This window comes from Salminus brasiliensis, chromosome 24 (genome assembly GCF_030463535.1).
Source record: "Salminus brasiliensis chromosome 24, fSalBra1.hap2, whole genome shotgun sequence".
Lineage (NCBI taxonomy): Eukaryota > Metazoa > Chordata > Actinopteri > Characiformes > Bryconidae > Salminus > Salminus brasiliensis.
This window is the reverse complement of record NC_132901.1, coordinates 14967429-14990038: the sequence shown is the minus strand read 5'-3', so window position 1 is coordinate 14990038 and position 22610 is coordinate 14967429. Positions and strand designations below refer to the sequence as shown.

Genomic DNA, 22610 nt, shown 5'->3' with positions numbered 1-22610 from the left:
TTCGCCAGGTACTGCATACTGGGAATTCCCCACCAGACCTGCCTGGTGTTTTGGTGATTGCATTGGTAATTATTTTTATTTTGCAGAGCACAGGGTTTTCTTAGCCACCATAGAGCTCAGATTCTTACACCTGCCCCATTGTTCCTGCTTCCTACACGTCACCTTCATGAACTGACTGTCCACTTGCTGCCTAATATGTCCATCCCTTGACGAGCTGCCACTGGAACCAGAGAAACAAATGTTATTCACTTCACCAGTCACTTGTTAAAGAAAAACATTAACATGACAATAAAATACTAAGATCCAATTTTAAGTCAAGTCAAATGTATTTGTATAGCGCTTTTTACAACTGCTGTTGTCACAAAGCAGCCAACGGCGACAGTGGCAAGGAAAAACTCCCTCAGAGCTGGAGGAAGAAACCTTGGGAGGAACCAAGACTCACAAGGGGGACCCGACCCATCCTCCTCTGGTCAGAACTATTTAAACATTATTGATAAAAGTTACCAAACCATCTGATCATAATCATAATATAATAATCATGGTGTAGTAGAACTTAATATAGTCATGGCAGTGATGATAGTTAAGAGTGGTAATATTAACAGTGGCAAATAGTTAAGAGTCCATTTAGATTTGAACATGGTCATTAGGCAGGTAGCAGTGGTAAGAGCTTGTGCCGCTGGTCTGGCATGGGTGGTGGTGGGGGGCGGGGACGGGGCCTGCTGGTTGTACTGGTAGGTGGCAACTGGTCTGACGCAGGTAGAGGGGACCTCAGCGTATAAAGTTATATAAAGGTATAAAATATATTTGCTCTCTCACTGGGTGAGGAGATAACTTTCTGGGTCAACTTTCGCATACAGGCCCACAATTCGGTCAGTGCTGGTGAAGATCTACATCTAAAAGAGCCTTGGGCAAAAGGAGAGATGTCAAATATGTCAAATACATGTCAGAAATGTTAAGAATTTAATAATGCAATGTTGGACACATGGGCTTCAGCGTAGTCAATGTTTTCTCCCTCCGCTACGTGCTTGAACTAACCCTGCAGAACTGCACTGAAGAAGCAGGCACGTCAACACATGCTGCTTTTTACAAACCTGCTCTAGGAGAGGTGTGTTTTTCTGTGGTTTCTCCAGATTCCTGTCAGATCAGTACAAATACTGGTCCGTTTCACAGTTTATTCTTAAAGCAATATATCAAACAGTATAACACGGAAAAACAAAAGTGAAAAATAGCGGCACTCTGGAAGCAAACACCGTACATAACATTTATTACTCACTGAATTCAGGAATACAACACAGGCTGCGAGAACCTGGGTATTTCTTTAGCAAAACCCAAAGTGACTACAGAGAGCCAGGCTGCAAAATCTGACCGCAGTGCACAGTCCATTGGTACGCCATCTGTTCTGTAAAACACATATCTGATGTCTTTAGTGAGACCAAAGACTTAAATGATTATTTTAGGTTTTAGCTTGGGTAAGGCAAACTAAAGCGACTGTTTCTTAGACCAGTGTTTCCCAACTCCAGTCAAGAAAGTCCACCATTTAAGTCTTGGTTAATTATAGTTAAATCCTTCCAGAGTTGAACTGGGAAAGTTAGAGGAGGAAAACTCAAAACTGTGCAATGCAAGTAGCCTTGAAGGCTTTCAGAAAACAGGATTTCCCAGTGACCCTGCATAACCTGAAGGGATATATTTGCATTTTAGGCCATCCATCTGTAGCATACACTTTATTACCATACACTCTATGCTACAAAAGGCCCTTTACAGTACTCAAAACAATTGGATCAATTTTAACAACAGTAGGATACAGAACTTTAAAAGGTTTATAGAGAACATAAAACAACATAGTGACAAATCATTTAATCTGGCAAATATTCATTTACAAGGTTCACCAAGTTCCCATGGTTTCATTGTTTATAAAGAATAAAAGACCAGAAAAAACAAAAAGACTTTAGCTTTAGCATCTGCCCATTGGCTTCATCTATTACTGAGCGGAGTCAGCAGGTTTTACATTGTGTTCAGGGAATCAACAATGCAGTAGATGTAAATTTAGGTTTAGAGCAGCTGAAATGTTCCTTTAAATGAGGATCGTCCAATAGGAACGTCCCATAGCCCTTCTCTGGACAGGCCTGGTTTATCTTATATATTGTAAAATAACCCCCCTGAGCTGGTGGGACACCCAAACAAAAGGTATTCAATAGGCACTGCTCAACCTTTGATGTGGCCATACGCTTCGTATCCTAGCGTGGTATCCCAGCAACCCTAGCTATGCAAACACCACCACCCCACCACCCCACCCCCCCGCACTTCAGTCAGCGAGTGGCCAGGCTTGGTTTACCCATCAACAGGTGCCCAAAAGTAAACCTGGCCGACAGAGCAGCCAGCACCTCAAATGGCACCTTCTCTGTTTACAGACGAGACGTCGTCAGTGCTGCCTAGAAAAGCACACCAGCTTCTAACACCAGTTTTAGACTTTCTCTAATGGTTAAAGTGATTCCTCAGAGAATACTCCTAAATGTAGTGGAAGACATGTTTGGTGTGTTTGGGGCTACAAGGATAATGTAACTAACAAGTAAGGTGAGATTAAACTCCACCAATTAGCTCCATTCTGAAATTAAAGAACCACTTGAGTTTACTTTAGAGACTTCAAACACCTAACATGTCTTGGCTGACTATATTTGGGGTGGGATAGGGTGTGCTGTGTCTGTATAAATAAAATAAATACTCAACAAAACATGAAACTGCACGCACATCATCCACCACCACTGAAATGAGACATGTTTATGGTAAAGAATTAATCAGTGGATGCTCATTGATCCCTGAAATGTTAAGGGAAATAATTTTATAAGGCCTGTAGAGTGTGAACACTTGGTCAGTCCATGTAGTCAAAGTCCTCTGGAATTCCAAAAGCTTTATCCAGTCGACTATCCTCAAAGCTGAACTTCCTCTTGGCCCAGGATTTGATGGCGAACACATTATCTGGAAAAACATTTGATGCATTTGAAATATAAATTCACACCGTACTCAAATGAAACACTGTTCTGTGTTTGGCTTTAGTCACGGCATAACTGCAATAACAGCTAAACACAGACCCAAAAGGCAGGAGAAGCAAAAACAGAAAATGATTGAGAAACTGTGAAGAGATTTTCAGTACCTACAACGTGTTTTTAAAGTTTTCTAAATTATCTATCCACTATGCATTAAGCTTTTATTCACTGTTATGTTTATTAGCACACAACTGGAGGTCTTACATAAAAACAGTAATATTTGCATTATTAGTTGTAATAATAGAAAATAAACACTTTGTTATGTAGTGCTGTTTAGTCTAATAAGTTCTAATAAGTGAGGACTACACCATATAGTACCTGGAATGTCCATTACGCAGCATATAAACTAGGCAGATGCATGTTTCTCCTTTTTTAATCCTCTGAACCCTAGCTTTATTATTTAATCATTCATACGAATGCAGAAACTATTATACAAAAAAAAAAAAAAAAAAAAAAAAAAAATATATATATATATATATATATATATATATATATATATATATATATAAACTCTCACAACGCAATGCACATGGCACTACCTAGACCTCACATGAATAAAAACTGCCAATTAAACATGTACATTTAGGTAACAGTTTACTTAAAATACTTACTAATTTGAATAACATGATCGTAGTGTTTACTGTATATTACTACAACTAATAATGCAATTGTTAGTGATTTCCAAATAACACACTTCAAATACTGCACTAATAAATGTGATAAAAGCTTGATGCACAGTAAATAAAATTCCTCTGAATCACTGAAAATCACTGAATCCTCTCATTCAGACTCTACTGAACAAAGAACAAGCCTGAAGAAAACTCCTAATTTGTGTTTCTTGTGTCAGTAAATACTGTTACCAAATTACTGACAATAAATAGCAAACTACTATAGAATTACTTGAGAAACAAGTGTGTAAACATCTTGCTTCATGTAAGTTTGATGCAACTGGCAGCTTAATGCCATGAATGTAAACAGTCCTGAGAGTCCACATTGCAAGCTCACTCTCTCTCACACACACACTCACACCCACACACCCCATGACCAAACACTGCATGACAACATCCAGTTTCATATCAGGTGCATGCCAGGTGGATCTGAAAGTGGGTTTATGGTTTTAGTAAAGGAACACAGTATGCAGGGAGTTTATCACATTATGCACAGCTAATCTGCAGCGGTCAGTATTACATAGGTCCATCAGGTTGTACTGCGAGTTTCATGATACTGAGCTGAAAACCAGTCAAGTACTCAGATCAATGGTTGTTAAAGGGACTTTAACAGTACAAACACAGGGAAATACCAGCATTCTTTTTTTTATTAAATACAAATCAACAGAAAAAAAGCTTATGTGTCAACATGTATAACGTCGCTGTCACACACAACTGCTTTATCTCCAAAACAGCAGCTTTACAAGAGCAGGAAAAAAACCTTCTCAACTTTCAATGGAAGTCAATGTAAAATGATTTTAGTCATTTTGGAGCACTTCTATTGGTCCATTCATCATGACATTCTGGTACAATGTAAGGAACAGCTACCAGATTTACACTGTGTCAAAAAGTGAAAAACGGCCAACACAAAAAAATGGAGATATGGAGAACGACGATATACTTGTTGATGCAAAATAAGAACATCCAAATTTCCTCCTGTATCAGAGTATGTAGAGTCAGTTCCTAGAGGAGCTGTGCTTTTGGACACAGGAGGGCCCATTTGAAGCATTTGATCCTAAATCAAACTGAAAGCCTGGAAATGGATTAAATTTCTGTGACTGAAGCAGGACTTACCGGTCCATCTGGATACAGCTTCCTTTGCAGTAATGTTCTGCTTCCCTACAGAAAACACATCAGGGCTTATTTTAGTGAAGCGTATCAAACTGGTTGGCAGATTAGATTACCTGTCCATCACTATTTACCCTGTAAAATACTGTGACAGTTGCAAGAAAACCTCCTCTGAATCCGTCTACAGGACAGGCACACTCTTTTAATTCAAGTGTTTGTTAATGTAACTTGATTTCGGAGCATTTGTGTTGGTCCACTGATCATGAAGCTAAGGAGTAGCCGTCAGTTTAAGTGAGCTTTTGACGGGACCGAGCAGAAATGTCCGTTATCTTCTAGCTGCGGTTGTACAAATGTGAGCATTTTGCGTCCTTTTTGACTCCCACACAGCCTACATTTGCCTGGCAAGCCTGAATAACCAAAATCTCTGAGGGCGGCTGTACATCATAACAGCAAATCCCCCACAGTCCACAGGGTCTGTAGAAGCTTCTATTCAGACAGTCAGCAGAGGCCGGCTCATGCCCGGGCTGTCAAACTGATAGCAGCACTCCGGTCATCCATTACAGCTCTGGAACAAACCCACACTGGAAAAACGGCAGATTAATGTGCCGTCTCAGTGAAACTCAGCACCTCACACTGCCGCAGAGATGGGTCCTGGCACGGCCGCCTGGATGGACTGCTGAGCCCTCAGCTATTAACCCTTAACAGATATTACTGTCGCTAAGACTTAAATGAAAGGAGAAACACAGTGCCAAAGTCAGAGACTACTGTTTACTAATTAAACATCTAGTCAAACAACCTTTAAGTATGATCATGTACTGTGCAAAAGACTCGAGTGCCTAAGAAAACTAAAACTTCTCCATATGGTAGTACTTTCCCAATGACCTGAGCTGTCATGACAATGTTTACACTTTTTAGAAGAGGATTAAGACTTATCCGTTACATCTGACTAGATGTTGGAGCCTTGCTGTGAGGATTTGATAGCATTCAGCGACAAACACATTAGAGAGGTCAGGATGTTGGATGATCACCACCCTACCTCATTCTAAAAGTATTGGATGGAGCACCATCATTCCGGAGAACACAGTTTTTAAAAGCATGGTGGCACAGAATTAAAAGCATGGTGGCAACAGGTTTTTGTGTGTATATCAAAATATTATGACCACCCAGCTAATAGTGGGAATAAGCAACCTTGACTATTAGGGGATGGAAGGTGTTAATAATGGAGGTTAACTGGTCCGTGGTGGCACGTCAATTGCGCAGTACCACTCACTGGAGTCGTTGTTCCTTTCTGGCATCAATAATACGCTGTTAATAATAGGCCGTTGGAAGGAACTCAAATGTGCGAGAAGTCCATTGTCAGTACCAAAAGAGCCAAAAAACATGGATAGCAGAAAGAAGGTCAGATGGATAGAAACAGCTTCACATTAGGCTTTCTGCATAGACAAACCTTTGCTCTGACTGAGGGAAGTAGTACTACATGTAGCCAATTTGTCTAAAATAAAGAGGCACAACAACAAGGACAGCAATCGTGTACTTTGGGTTCATTACAGGAAACCCAGTGTTTACTGCATGTAGCGTTTTAGTTGGTTTTCTGTAACAAAAGGTTGTTATTGAAATGTCAGTTAATTAATTATCTGACAGGTTTTAGTAGGGGTTTTATCTTGTCCAATGCAACGCATGCAGCTAATTACCAGACTAAACCAAAAAAATATTTACTTAAAGATCCAAATCAAACTCACATGAAGTAACTTGTATTTGTATTTTAGTGACAATAATAACATTAAAAACTCACCTTGCCTTCATTATTTGTCTTATTACTTGAAAAGAAAAATATTATATGAAAAAAAGAGAATTTGGACACTCTGCTTTATGTTTTGAATTAGCAATAATTATATTGCAATAAGCAAATTTCCAATGTCTTGCTAGAGTTGCAGCACACTCCAGTCATCTTGATTGTTTGGTGTCTTTTGACTTTTTCTTGTCTTGACGTTCCAATAAAATCAATCGTGTTTAATATTAATCAAAAGTTTTTTTATCTTGTCTCATACAAATTGTGACATGGACATTGTTAATAACCAAACAGGATCACCTTGCTGTCCCCATTCATTTAACCAAGGTCATCCACACTCTGTGGCATCTTTTTTTTTTTTTTTTTTTTTTTTTTTTTTTTTTGGATGTTTCATACAAACAAACAACTGCGCACACACAAGGGCAGCTGTTCCTGCTTCTTTTCTGTTGTTCAACAGCTTCTCTTCCGAGGAGCATGATGGGAAATAATCTAGGAATAGTTGCATTCTTGCATTCTTGCAAATAGTGACCCTGCAAGATTCTCAGTCTTTGCAAAATCATCTGTGAGTAATGACAAATTGTCTTTAGATGTGAGTGTATCAGACTGTAGTCTTTTAGTAGTCTTCTAGTGTATGGTTAGCATATGATGTATGGTGTAAGTTAGCTCCATTAGTTTACATTGGATATATAAGGCTAATCTACAAGGATTAACTTAAAGGGTAAATTGTGTGAAGGAGATTGGGCAGCCAATACAGTGGACTACTACTACTGTAATGAATCAGCTTGCCTCATATCTGCAGACTCTTGATTAAACTGATCTGTAAAGCAGAAGTGTCTGCTTGCACTCTCATTTTCATTTTAACAAGTGGCTATCGCGCTTGTTTTGTTTGCTTAGTAACCATGTTAACATGAGTTATGCTCAAATGGATAGCTTCATAGTTTCTGCTGCAATGAATGGAGACAAGTTGAGACAAGCTGCAGCACAGAACCATAAAAGAAGCCTGGGGCAAGCGGGGCGTTGGTTTTGGCACCCAGTAAAACACGAAGCAATGGTGTTAATCCCTACATAAAATTCTAGGTGAGGGCTCCTATTCACCTCTAAACCAGTTTATGGCCATACGTGCCACACAGGAAGACAGCAGAAAGCTGTTCACATGGACTTGATATAGGAAAGTAGAAACTCTGATGCAATTTGTTCTATTCAAAATAATAAGCAATTTAAAAATTCTGACTGCAAATAAAGTGGACACAATGCAATGTAACAATGTACACTCAGAGTACAAATACAAAAGTACAAAATACAAAAGTTACAAGGAGTTTGATTGCATATAGTTTTATGCAAAGGTTTGTGAACCCACGTTCAAGTCACATATTTTGTGAAAATACATAAACAAATCTTCTACAGGAAATTTTATGCACATTTTAGACACAGAAACAAAATTAAAAATAAGTGTACATGCCACACTTCATGTACATGTATTTTCTTAATGCTCAGTTCAATAGTACTGCTAGTGCTTGATGAAAGTTATTAAATTCAAGAGTTCACTTACTTTTCTAGCCTGCACTGAGAAGGTGCACTCAATGTGTTTACTCAAACTTTGTTTGTTTAGTTAGATTGTGCCTAAGGTAATTATCAGACCATATTTGGTTAGTAATCAAAGCAGAAATCCAGGTAATTCCAAAGGGACTGACTATTCTGCATTTTGACCAGGGGTGTCCAAGCCTTTGCGCACACTAACGAATAGTCTGTTTAATTCTAAGTAACAGATGTAAACTGAATTATAACTGTTACAGAAAAGCCCTATTAGAAGTTCAATAACCGGAACATTTTAAGGCAGCCTGGTTAACTTCGGTTTTTACCAGTGAAGAACAGGAAGTGGAAAAATGCATAGTGGTACAAACCCTAAACAAGAATCCATCTACGTGTTATGTCTATCCCGGGTCCCCTCTGAATCATGCCCTTTGCAGATGGTTCAAAGACTCAGACAGCTGGCAGAAAGAATATTCCAGAACACTGCACCGCAGGGAGGTGGAGTAATTAACACGAAGCACAAGCCAACTCAGAGTTCAGCTAAAAATGTAGACAAAATAACCGGCCTCTAGAGGAAACGCACAATTACAAGATTATTCAACATATTTCAGCCCAGAGTATTAACGTCTGGCACTGAAATTCATACTGGAGATGATTATCCTGAAAATGTCAGCTACATCCACAGCTGCAGGAAGCTTTGCGAAGCTACAGAACAGCTGCAAGGACAGAGGGGCAGCAAAATAAAGGGTAAAGAGGTGAAGAGAGGTTACGTTCATCTCACAGCCACACCAGCTGTGTTAACGACGTGACTCCACTGTCGAAAGCAACACAGCATGTAAAGAATACATGCACAGACATGCACAAGATCACGTCACTGTCAAATGTCCCTATCCTGAACACTACATGTTACAGCCCATTCTAACCTTTACTGAGGGAGGCTTACTGCAAATCTGGCAGCTCAGGATCACGTCATGCCACTTTACTACAGTCATCTGCTTGGTGGATACAACCTAGCAGGTGTAGGCAAGACAAATAGAATAGAAAAATAAAATTAAAAAAGAAATTGAAACATAGGAGTACATATAGGACACGTCTGCTGATGCACAATTTGCGTAAGCCTTCCTCTAGCCTGTCATCAATGACTCACACTGTACAATCCAAATAACACACAGCATGTTCTGTGACAGTCTAGAGAGTTAAGCGCTCTGTAACTTTCACGTTATTTTAACATTCAGCAGTAAATCTTAGCATTAAACCCAAATCTACCCCACACTTGCTTTAAAGCAGCCCTATGTAGCCCAAGATAGACAGGACAGTGCTTGTGGGAACTATGTAACGCTACATAACCGGAGTCGTATTCATGAAAAGTGTAAATGTAAAATTGCTCTACCGCATCAGTTCTGCCAGTTCTGTATCTCTTGGCTTGTCAGCAAATGCTGTGTACAACATGTCTAGCATCAGTTGTCAAACACTTTGTCACAAGTGTCATATAATCCTCATGGGCATTCTGACAGATTAAGGCTGCTAGCACTTGTAGAACAGATGGATCTTTGACTGAGGCAGTGGCAGAGAGAATACCTAAACATGGCAGATTAGTTGATTAATAAAACAGAGTTGACCATCAGTAACATGAATAATCACAGTTGCAGCTCTAAGGCAATAAGGCAGGCCTTTTTTGATACATACATATAAATTACAGTGCAATAACTGCTCATTTATGGGTTTATTGGAGAGACAGGTCTTTACTGTATGTTTGGGCAGAACACACTTGTTTCCCATTCACAAAGAGTAAAAGCCAACTGAGTCAGATCACAAAACAAGGAGTCCATGTGGTTTGGCTTTTCTCTGGTCCAATATGAACAGAGTCAGACTTTTACTGGCTGGAGAGAAACAGAATCCCCTCCAATGACTAACAGCACCAAAGAGAATCAGCACTTGGCATGGAGCAGGACGGCAGCTCCTAAATTTATATTTTATTCACTTATTGTGTGCAGTGTCAGAAATAATCAGGAACAGAGGACTAAAGCCCTATTTTCAACATGTTGTGCCTCATACAAGACAACCACTCCCCATTTCTGTTTGAAAGGTACTTGCCTGATTAACTCAATTATTATTCTATCTGTCCATATAAATAATAGCCATGAAAACAATCGCCAATACAACCTAAGAGAGAACTATTCATGATTAATTGTGCAGACTTATTTTGCACCCCCACTGGTATTACGGGTATGACTACAATTATTTAATACAACTTAAAATTATAATAAATAAATGTTAATGTTATTGATATGTTAAGATTGGTTGATTTCTTCACCCTCTTGAGATTCTCGTGATAAGAACCGTCCCACTAACTTCATTAACAGGACTTAAATATCATGCTGCACCTTTTGAACCTGAAGATTTCAACTACCAAAAAAAAGTTGTTTTATTGCACTCTACCGAGGATCATAAACATATCATGAGAGCTGAAACATAAAGAGAGTCTGGTCAAAGGAAGATAGCATTTTATGATGCTGCAGACCCTGAGGAAAGCAGGTCAAATTTATAAAGATGTTACAGTAAACATTTACAGCTCCATTTTACTCTATCCTGAGGGAGGATCTTATATCTACTGCTGACAGCTTGCTTTCTAACCTTTAATAAGTCAAAGCTTTTATCAGAATTTCAGCACTGATGTTCATATTCTTAGAAATTAATACTTGATGGGTTAGGTTCTTAGTATTTTTCTTCCTCTACAGCTGTTTATTCTGAATGTATCAGAATCATTTCATACATTTATCTGCAATCAAATTAGTTTTATAGCATTAAAACAATGATTACAAACTTTATAAGCAGCGTTTTGTTTGCAAAGTAGTGTTTAAGTCCACACCCACTGTTCATGGCCACACTGGGTGGATGAGCATTTTTATGACTGAAAGTGGTGAGTGAACACTGCAGGATGACAGCAGCACCTTTTGCTTCCCCTGGCACGTTAAAAAACATTATCAGAATTATCGGTAAAGTGATTATAATTGGGTTTTATGCCATAATGTAAAACATTAAAACTGGTAACTGTTCCAGTCTAACAGCACCTAGTTGGAGCTAATGGAAAAATAATGGCCTTGAGAATTTTAGACAGTTTAGAAAGGGGGGGGGGGGGGGGGGGGGTCCAGAATCCTGTTTGGTTAAGCAGCTGTGAGAGACCATAGGTCAGCATGTTATGGCTATGAATCTTTAATTCAATCCAGCTGCTGCTGGTTTCAACCTGCCCCTTGAGCTTCTCATAGAAGTCATTTTTGCTTTTGTATTGTATGTTCTGCAAACTGAAGCACAGCAACTGTATGGAGAAGTTTTATTCATGTGCATCATTTTTAAATATTTTCCACTCTGATTCCAAAACCTTGACTTGAATACAGATTCCTGAACAACGTTTACAAATTGTTTACAAGATGATCTAGCTTACAGGCTGCAGTTCTTTTGCCATTCTAACAGCATTGGCCATTTTACACAGGTGGATGTCTGAAGCTGAAGAGGATGGCTTTTACAACAGGATGATGATCACATCATGGACTATGTGGCACAAACTGAAGCTTTTGGAAAGGTCCAGAGAGTATCCTCTATAAACAATATATAAAAAAAATATTGGGGGGTAGACCTTTAACAAGCTGTGCAGCAAGAAACAGCAGGAACAGGAATATCCCAAAACAAGATGCCTTATGCAAAGAAGAAAGACTTTTATAAACTGCAAAAAGTTTTTGCAAGGTGTGATTTCTGCCAGGGGATGTTTTCCAACTCTGCAGGTGCTCAAACTTCAGCACAGGCCACAATAATGATTTTGTTAGTTAATAAAGTAATTAGTAATTGTGTATTAGAAACAGAAAATAGCTACAGCGGCTGTGTTTACTATCCCATAATTATAACAACAATAATAAATTAAATTTAACACCGTCACCGCTGAACTAGTCCACCAACCAGAAATATCAAGCCAACAGCTTCCTGTGGGCAGCATCTTGTAACCACTGATGAAAGACTAGAGGAAGACCCACACAAACTGTGCAGCAACCAATGAGCTTCCCTCTCCGTCACTTTTGTAAGTTGCTCTGGATAAGAGCGTCTGCTAAATGTCTTAAATGGAAATGTCTCTGACATGACCTCAACAAGGTGGACCAACTTGGTAGGAGTGTAATAGAGTGACAGGACAGTGAGTGTACACCATGTTCAAAAACTCCAGCAGCACTGCTCTGTCAAATCCACTTGAACCAGTGCAACACACACTAACACCGCCACCATGTCAGCGTCACTTCAGTGCTGAGAATGATGACCCACCACCCTAATAATAGCTGCACTGTGGTGGTCCTGTGGAGTCCTGACCAATAGGGTGAAAAGAGGCTAATAAAGTATGCAGAGAAACAGATGAACTACAGTTTGTGTTATGATAGGAATACAAAGTGCTCCTATATGGTAAGGAGCTGATAAAATGGACAGAGTTCATTCCAACCAGGAGTGGTCATAATATTCTGATAGGACTAGTCATGATCAATGGCCTTAAAACTCAATTTAAGAACGTAAGACAGTAACCATTTCAAAGCTTTTCTGCCAGTTTTCAGCCAGTTTCTGCACTGAAGAAAATCAAAAATGGGGAAGAAAAAAAAACCCCACACAAATCAAAGAATTTGACTGGTGTATCCTCTGAGACCTAGTCACCCACAATCCTTCAGTGGTTTGTAACAAATTGTAATTGTAAGATTTGTAGGAAGGTGTGTTGCTTAAATCAGTTGGCAGTTATAAATTTGTGTGAGTGAGCCCTAAAGAGGCTTCATATACCAGTGCTAGTTGGCCTAGAGGTCTGGCTTACCTCTGCTACAGCTTCACATAGCCAGTAAAGACCTACTTTTCCTCACAAAGGTCAGGACATTCCTGCTGTGATTTGGTTCATATTTAGTTGCTTTGTGATGGACAAACTGCTCCAGTTTCTAAATATGTTTTAGAACAGAACAGTGTCCACTGGCTGGCTCGGTTTTAGTTACAGTAGCTGGTTAACAGCGTGAGGTGCGTTGTTGTGGGTTGTGAAAAATGCTCCATCAAAAGCATCCATCAATCATGATGCTAAAACGGATTATTCAGAAACAGCATACCCGGACAGATGGCTCCCTGTTATATATATATATATATATATATATATATTATATATATATATATATATATGGCAGAACGGAGGTCTTTTGATAATGGCTCCTGCTAGGGCTGCCGTCGCAGAGAGCAATAGTTACATTGCAGGACGAAATGGACATAAATCATATCATACATGGCATGCTAAAACTGTTTACAATCTGCAATCCAATCCTGGATACAAGAAGTACATTTTTAATATTATAACATGTTAAACCATTGATTTCTGGTGAAACTTTGCCTGTCCCTAGCTCCTGCATCCAAATACTTATTATTTGAGTTATTTGAGTTTGTGTGCAATTTCCTACTGGATGCATAATGTGACATTTGTATGTAGAAGCCAATATTTCACAACTTACACAGTGTACTACATAGAAAGTAGAAAGCAATTTGAGATTCCCTAATTTGTTTCCAATGGGTTCTCATTTACATTTTTGTGGGCTTAGTGTCACCCATAACAACATTACTAATATAATTCCATTATATATGTATATATATATATATATATATATATATATATATATATATATATATATATATATATATATATATATATATATGTCAGATTCACAGGTCCCATAATATGAAGAATTCAACTCCAATGGTTACCAAATAGTTTTTGCATTAGAGTGAATAACTAAACAATTAATATGGGGTTCAAGGGGATCAAAAGCATTAAAACTGCAAATATCATTTCTACATTAAAAACTGCACTACAAGAACCCATTATCACCTGCTCAGGTAAACGGTGCATTGAGTTTGTTTACTTGTCACATGAGCGAGATCACACTACTGATTAAAAAGCTGTTTGACCCCATTTCCAGTAATGTACTACACGCCCATTGCAGAAAGATAATACAAAGTTATGTCAATAAATATTTGGACAGTGAATTTTTGAAATATTTTTTCCACACAGGCAACACAGTAATAATCAGACAATTTACTGATTCAGTAGTTTCATGGCCAGTTGTTTCCAATGTTTCCTCATTAATGAGGAATTAAGGTCACTAATGAACCAAATGTCAAGTTGATTCAAAGAGCTGAATACAGTAACTGTTAATGGGAATTAACAATGTAGTCCAAAAAGGTGTTTATGTAAGTAAAGGAGCATCATGAAGCTACAAAGAAATAACCAACCTATCAGAGACATAGCAGAAACTTTAGGAGAGGCCCAATTAACAATCTGATGCATTCTTAAAAAGAAGGAATGCAATTAGGAACTCAGTAACATCAAAAGGCAGGCCTTCTAGGTCCTGGAAGGCAACTAAAGCAGATGACTGGGGGGTGCTAAATGGCACAGTCAAGTCGACACTCTTGAGGGTGTAGGCATATTATCTACAATCAAGAGACACCTCCACGAAAGTAAATGTAGAGGGTTTTTAGTTTCATCTGTTAAACACGGTGGAGGCACTGTTATGGTATGTATAGACGCCAGTAAAACTGGATTTCTGGTGTTCACTGATAATGTAATTGGTGATAGAAGAAACATGATGAATTCTTGAATATAGAGCTATGCTTTCTGCTTAGATTAGATAGGACTAGACTTTGTTTACTTTTTAACAAAGTCATTAGGCAGAGAAGTTTTACTTTAAAGTTTTCCAGGACTGGGGTTGGGGAGGTCAAATTAGTTTCTAAACTCATTCTTCTTACTGACACTAATGAGGCATGACCATGTTGCTAAGCCATATGGCTGTTATATTCATGTTTGCTAACTGGTAAAAGCAGCAATTCATCTTTGAAGACAACTCATTGCCATTAACAAACACAGACGCTCCCATACAAACACAAACTGAGCATGAGACTTGAGCAAACAACTGTAAATAAACAGACCATTTTATCTTGGGCAATAATCCTGTTACATCTTACCCATTGCTCTGGCTTTCACAAGTGATTGTCATTATAATCATCAGGGATTTAGGAGAGCAAATCCAAAGCTGACTGGAGCCTAAATTATATGGCTATGGTAAGGGGGGAGCCAGACAAAAACCTGTTCAGTAATAGGTAGCAGAGCTTGTGTAAGCTTTAAAGGCAAACTTGTAAAGGGGACGCAATTGTCATCTGACTGATTTGTAAACTGAAACTGTACGAGTGATCAAACTCCCTCAAAATTTAATCACATAGATTTGTATTGCATGCAGTTTGCTGACCATGCCATATCAGCACAAAACAGCTGACTAGGTGTGAAGTAATTTCCCTCCTCCCCTGTTATCCAGATAGCATAAAGGGCCCATTTTATTTATATAGTTATTTTTAGTTTCTATAGTTATTTATATTTTATATTTAATAGTCTTTTGAGTTAGTTTTGTTATGTCATGTTTTCACCCATATATATACACACACACACACACACACACACACATACATATATATATATGTGAAAACATCATGATATGACACAACTAACTAAAAAGACTATTTACATATGGGCACATATATCATATCATGCTAAATTTAAAAGAAGTGTTTCAGGCCAGACTCATTTCTGAAGAGCCGCAACTATTCAGAACAGAGTTCATTTACATAGCACATAGAATTAAATGGGCTGTTTTATTTGCCATACCTTTTAAGACTAAGGAATCTGTTTGAAAATGGTTGTGTAGAAGTGAAAAACACAGATGTCACAAGTTCAAAAATCTGAAAAATCATGATCTGTCCAAACCTGTACAATAAAAATAGAGCCAAGGGATTTCCACTGCAGGTCTCATTTTGGGCTTAATGACAAATCCTGCTTTGTGGAACACCTTGTTTCACCGCAGGTGTGTGTTATGTACTCACGCATCTCCTCCACCACTTCTGGATCACACTCTTTATATTTCTCCACCTCGGCCCGCAGTGACTCCCTCTGTTCTCTCAGAGACTGAAGCTCTTTCTGAAGAGCGGCTCTCTCCTTCTATACATACATACACACACACACACACACACACACACACACTTAGACATGTCCAGATTAGGTAATATTGCAATTAAACCCATTTTGCTCAATCAAAATGTTATCATTATAAAACTTAGCAGAATCTTTCAAAGCTGAATGCTAGATGTTATGAGTGTAGCAATACAGTGTATCATGTTGCATCGCGTTGCATCATGGTTAGATTATTAGTTCAGAGCTAGCTTAGTAGCGTTCAGCTAGCACGTTAGCTCTGGGCATAATAAAGCACAATGTTTTGCTTAGTGTTTCTGTGCTGCTAAGAAACCAATCCGAATGGATCAGGCTCCACTGTGCTGTTCTAAAGCTTTGTTCTTGATAAACTCAGAAACAAAGCTCTCAAATGTTTATGTGTCCTACGCGGACGTTAAACAGCTATGACGGACCAGTCTGAAGAATCTCTCTTCTTTTTTGGAACCACAAACAATGACTCAATCTGATCAACAAGGCGATGCGGGACCCCACACTGCTCATCAAGTGAAGGAGCGAGCTGAGGAGTGAGGTGGTTCAGATGATGTCATGGCAACACAATCACTAGACTTAAACCCCACTGAGAGCCTGTGGGCCTGTGTTGGGAAATGTGTGGAGAGACCTCACCCCTACAGGAGGTGTGTGGGCAGCAGCTTATTTATAATGCTTTAAGAAAGGGTTATGGAGATCTGACAGAGTGGTGTGAGATAGTCACCAAGACCAGACGGGAACCTACACAACACTGATACACATTGTTAGTGAATACACCCCCCCCCTTGATTTATTGGTGTGTATTAGTGATCAACACAAATGGCACAAATTCAGTCACAGTAATGAAGTAATAACACAAATACAGTGCCCGCTATAATGTTTGGGACAAAGACGCTTAAAGTTTCAAATCAAACCTATCAGAAGTGATTAAAGTACACATTCCAGAATTTAATTCAAGGCTATTTGCATAAATCTCCCATTGTATCATGTTTTACCATGCAGAAATTACAACACCCCTCATTTCAGGGCACCATAAAGTTTAGGAGATAGCAATGGAAGGTATTTTAAAGCAATCATGTTTAGTACTTTGCTGCATATATCTTGCATGTAATTACTGCTTGAAGTCTGTAATGCATATCTTGCATGCAATGACTGCTTGAAGTCTGTGATGCATAAACAACACAAGAAGCTGAGGATCTTCTTTGGTGAAGCTTTGCCAAGCCTCTAATGTAGCCATCTTCAGCTCTTGCTCATTTCATGATCTTGTTCCATTAGGTTTTCTCTTCAGCATATGGATGCATGCTCAACTGAATTTAAATCAGGTGACTGGCTGATCATTGTCTTGCTGTAGAATTAAGTGCCTCCCAATGTGTTTGGAGGCTTTTACTGGAACTGGAGCAGATAAGATGTGAATTCATTGTGCTGCTGCTTTAAGCAGTTACACCAGCAATGAAGATAGGTGCGCCAGTACATCTGGCAGCCATACATGCCCCCCCCCCAATCACCATCATAGATGAGGTATTATGCTTTGGATTGTGGGCAATCCAAACTTTGCTCCTGACATCACTCTGATACAGTGACATCTGTCCATAAGACCTTTTCCCAGAATTCTGTAGCTCTGATTTTATTGCTAACTGCAATCTGGCCAGTCTGCTTTGTGGTTTGCATCTTGAAGTAGCCTCTCTTTCCTGCGTTTATGAAATCGTCTGCAGACAGTTGTCTCTGACAAATACACACCCGCCTCCTGAGTGAAGTTTCTGAGCTGTTGGACAGACAATTGAGGATTTTTCTGAAAAATAGTTAGGATTCTTCTACAATCAGCAGTGGAGGTCTTCCTTGGCCTTTTCAATCGCTTTGTGATTAATGAGCTAAGTATTTCTTTCTACTTAATGATATTCTACACTGCTGATTGACTGATGCTTCTAATAGTTGCTAATATTAGCTTCTTTGCCTGCACTAATGCAGCAATAGAACACATTTAAATGAAAGTCTAGAGTGTGCACTTAAACCAACATGATCATAATGTGCAATTTTTTATAATAAAAGTTTAAATAAAGGGGTCTGAAACAGCAGGTAAACGTAAATCTACTTTTAAAATGTTTTGTTTACATTCCATATAGAAAAGCTGAGATTAAAAAACAATGATGTTTCATGTGGGCAGAGGCAAATAACTTGTGTCTTAAAGGCATTGTAACAAAAAAAACCTAGGAGATAAAACAAGGTTGGAAATTGATTGTGTAAAAGTCAATTATGTACTTAATTACTCATTTTGTTACATAAACCCAAACAAACATCATGAGTGGATCTCAACAATGAAATATGAAAGCAACGTACGATGTGGGACTTTTAACATAAGCCACATTTTAGACTCTTATTTTTGCTGTGTTGAAAAATGTACTTTATTGAGACACTGTTGGATCATATTGAATGGAACAGCATTATGTCTTTTTGAATTGTTACACCTGTGCAAATACAGCTTTCTGTTTAACTGAGTTGATGGTCTTACAGTGTCTTGTCGTCCTTTTTTGGATTTCTCAACAGCTTGCTGAAGCGACGCCCTCCGCTGTTTTCCTTCTTCATTCTTTAGCAGATGGAGAGAAGATAAATATGTCTGACTATTTTATCTGCATTTTACGAAGTAAAAAACAACAAAAACGAGCTTGTGTGTGAAAACAAACACACACCCACACAAATACATACATATAAGTGCATGTATATGATGTATGCTTTAAATGCTTTTAATACTTGCATGTTAATTAGATGTGCAAAATAAAATACAAAAATAGCTGCTTAGATCACAACTGCACAGTGATCACAACAGCGCACTGTTTATGATCTGTACTGTTATAGAAACAGGCAGCTGCAAAAAACTAGACTGAAAAAGTGATCAGGCAACTATACTTATTCACACACACAAAAGTTTTACAAAAAGGACAAACAAGGCCTGAATTAAACTGGGCCTTAAGTTGGTTAAAAAAAAAAAGAGAAACAATCAAAGGTAAAAGGTTAAAAGTTAAGACTCAGAGCTGTAGGCAAGCAGTTATGCTCAACAGCTAGTGTTAACAGCTAAGCAAAGGCCGAGCGTAAAACAAGAGGCAAAACTCACCAACAGAAGTAATGATGAAAATACTTTTTTGGCATTTTGCCAATTTCAGTGTTAGCTTCATTAGCTCACCTGCTTCTCCAGGTCTTCCAGTCTGCGCTTGCGGGCGTGCAGGGCTTTGCTGGGAAAGGCCCAGTAATAGTTGGAGGTGCCCACTCTCTCTGAATCCACCATGTTATCGTCCACCAGACTCTGCAGCACCTCCTTCACTGACATGGGGGCTAAAGAGAAGCACAGAAAACCAAACAACATGTCTACGGCCTCCTCCGGGTGTACTGGAATGGGACACTGAACCCAGACCATAAGGACAAGTGAGTTTGAGATCAAAACATGGTTAGATGACACCTCTTCTAGACATGTTTATCATACTTAAAACAGAGCACCTTTTGCTTGGACCCACTCCTTGTTAAGTAGGCAAAATATTAGAACACGTGACTGACAGGTGTTTCGTGCTGCCCATGTAGGTGTGCCCCTTTAGACCAACTGTATAAACAATACTTATTTTTGTGGCAAATTCAAGGAAGCATGAGGATATTTAGCACATGTTTAGCACTGTGGTACAGTCTTATCAGCACAAGAGGAATAGTCATATAGTATAAATATAATATAGCATTATTATTATTATTACTATCTACAATTACAATGAATTAAAAAATAGTTTCCTGCGTATTCAGTTTGCCCTGGGTCTTGGGACAACACTACTTACTGATTCCTTTGGATTTGGGGGCGATTTTCTCAATGTCCTTCAGTTGAAACACGTCTTTCTGGAAAAAAAAAAAAAAAACACAGTTTCAGTCAGACAAACAACTCATAACAAGGCAGCAAGTCTGAATGCTCAGTGAATGATCATCATCAGAGGCAAAGTGCTGATCCAAGACTACAAAAACGTGTTTAGTGTATCAATAAAAAGCACAAGGGGATCAATGGTTTGATTGCTGGTGATGCCGCAGCCATCCGTGAAAACTACCCTCCCTCTCCCCAACATCACTCAGTGCGATGCTAGCCAGTGCCTGTATCCGTTAGCCTCCAAGGGGTGGTGGCTTTATGCAAGTAGTCCTAAATAATAGGAGGAAACTGGAAATGGCTGGAAATTTAGAAAGAAAATGAATGCAGTAATGTAATAATGACACTCTTGCTATCGATAAAGCATCTGTAAGACTGTACATTTAAATGCAGTTTACTTTTAAGACCAACTTACCGTTTCAAAAAATATCTCCATCATTCGAGTCCTTTTCTCCTCCAAGCTAAGTCCTTTCTTTTTCGACTGTTGGGGGACATAAAAGCAGATGGATAAAAATAAAAGATACATAAATATTTTTATATTTAAATATAAAGCTGGGCAATACAACAATATTTAATCATATTGTGAGCAATTTCATTATCTTGGTACTCAATATGCTTATATGAGTGTATCGTGAATATCGTCAGTGCTTAAAGATTAACTGCTTGTTTCATTACAAAGAGTGTAATCAGTCTTATTTAATTCAGTGGAGTGACGCATATTTTAAGTAAAAATCACAGTACTCATTCTGGAAGAGTATTTGGATAGCAGTTTTTTTTTTTTATGCTGTTGGTGCAGTTTGTCTACATGACAAAAATATTGCTAAAATTCTTTAAATATCGTGCATACATAACATTTTTTACATTATTTAAACATGATAATATAGAAATATTTCAGACCCCATCACCAGAAATGTGTAGTAACCCATAAAGTTCAGTAAACATCCATCCCTCATGTATAACATCTACAGGGATTTCCAGGGTGTTTTCACACAGCTAAAATGATGTCTACTGAAGTGCATTAGTGAGTAACGTATCTCGACTTCCTCAGATCAGTTCACACCAAAAATATACAAGAAAAGAGAAAAACAGCCTTCAGTTCATACGCCGATAGATGCTGAACAGACTAAGAGGGAAGTGAAGAGCAGTGCTAGAGGTTACTTTTAAGGGTGTCACCATTTCAGTGCAGTGATGGGGGGGTAAAACCCCAATAAAGGTAAATCTGTGATACAGACACTAACAGGCTGTGAACACCTGATATAAAATAAAGTGTAGGTGTTTAGATAAAATGGGTTTATCAGCCTACTTTTGTGAATTTTAGAATATCAAACAATAAAAAAAAAAAAAATTATATATATATATTAATTTTAATTTTAATTTTTTTTAATATATATTATTTTTAATTTTTCATATATATATATATATATATATATATATATATATATATATATATATATATGAAAAATTAAAACTGCTAATAAATGGACCAAAATTCAATGTAGGCTTAATGGGGATCCGGTTCACAGATAAAGAAAGGAAATGCATCCAGTTAAGATGAATACAAAAGTTAAATAAATAACAGAAAACCATGAATTAACAGTCAGAAATGACAGAAATACACATTTCTTTACATTAAAATTGAAAAAAGAGAGAGGGGAGAAAAAACGAGGTCCTTGTTCCCGCCCGGTTTCGAACCGAGGACCTTTCGCGTGTTAGGCGAACGTGATAACCACTACACTACGGGAACTGAGGTGGCAGCACCAGCTCACATCTAGCCTTTTATCCATGCTACTGCTTTTCAGCAGCCACTTCACTGTACTTTGCTCCAGGTCGTCTTACTTTTAGTCCACCTAGCCGCAACGAACTCTACTATCCGCTCTACCCCTACAGAGTCGGCCGTGTCCGGGGGTCTGACTGCCTCAGGCTAAAAGGCTAAAGCTAAAAACAAAGCCAGGCTGCTTAGCTAGCGCTACCTTACACGAATCTTTAACCTAGGTAGGTAGCTAGCGCTACTTAACACAACGCATGGCCCGTTTTAACACTGTAAATGTAGACCATTAAAGTCCTACCATGCTTAGGTGAGCCCTGTCTGACTGAAGCTCCTCTAACTCGGTTCAACTGGGAACGCTGTTCGACTTTTCCCGCCAAGTGCGTTCATTTTTCTGAACCGATTCTTTTCACAGAATCAGTCAAACTGATTCAATTATCCAGGTGAAACTTTTGTGAAGCGTAATTGTAACAATGACTTCAATGGGAAATGCTAAATGTTTGAACTTTAATTTGCTTAATGAGTCTTAATGATTAGTCCTAATTATTAGACTCATAAGATACAATGACACACATCATGAACTTGAATCGGGCAATAGACTCATTAAAGTGAACCGTTCGGAATAACCGGTTCGGCGAAGTGACTCGAGTTTTCCATTGACGCCAAGGCGCAGGCGCGGGATTTTTTTATTTATTCTAATTCAATTCAATGTTTCAAACGTTTCTGAATATCTTATTTACGAAGATTGATGCACATTTGTCTTGGTTTAAATTCAGTTTTAATACTCTG

At 38.5% G+C, this 22610-nt stretch overlaps 2 protein-coding genes and 1 non-coding gene across 4 annotated transcripts in view; 1 reads left to right on the top strand and 2 right to left on the bottom strand.

The window, feature by feature from the left end:
- Positions 1 to 2354: 2354 nt before the first annotated feature.
- On the bottom strand, positions 2355 to 22197 carry mnd1 (meiotic nuclear divisions 1 homolog (S. cerevisiae)). Of its 2 annotated transcripts, none has more exons than XM_072670598.1 (8): positions 22123 to 22197; positions 20472 to 20537; positions 19980 to 20037; positions 19346 to 19494; positions 18677 to 18751; positions 16059 to 16173; positions 4823 to 4867; positions 2355 to 2973 (listed from the first exon to the last, which is right to left on the bottom strand). In XM_072670598.1, exons 1-8 carry the CDS (start codon positions 22123 to 22125, stop codon positions 2867 to 2869), a joined length of 618 nt encoding a protein of 205 aa, XP_072526699.1. In that variant the 5' UTR covers positions 22126 to 22197; the 3' UTR covers positions 2355 to 2866. The 2 variants fall into 2 exon arrangements, with proteins under 2 accessions (XP_072526699.1, XP_072526700.1); XM_072670599.1 differs by having other exon boundaries at positions 2911 to 2973; positions 4823 to 4859.
- Positions 17971 to 22610, top strand: part of tmem154 (transmembrane protein 154) — a 28198-nt gene continuing 23558 nt past the window's right edge. The window contains exons 1-2 of the mRNA XM_072670597.1: positions 17971 to 18779; positions 19463 to 19584. The gene's annotated coding sequence lies outside the window, so the exon portion shown is untranslated. The remainder of the gene's footprint in view (positions 18780 to 19462; positions 19585 to 22610) is intronic.
- Positions 21728 to 21800, bottom strand: trnav-aac (transfer RNA valine (anticodon AAC)). The gene has a single exon. It is a non-coding gene; the product is annotated as a tRNA-Val (tRNA).

Excerpts from the sequence above, each read along its gene's own strand:
- mnd1 (XM_072670598.1), bottom strand. Across the intron at positions 16,174-18,676 it reads AAAAAGGACGACAAGACACT|AAGGAGAGAGCCGCTCTTCA; the intron begins GTAAGACCATCA and ends ATGTATGTATAG. Across the intron at positions 4,868-16,058 it reads AGAAGTGGTGGAGGAGATGC|GGAAGCAGAACATTACTGCA; the intron begins GTGAGTACATAA and ends TGTTTTCTGTAG.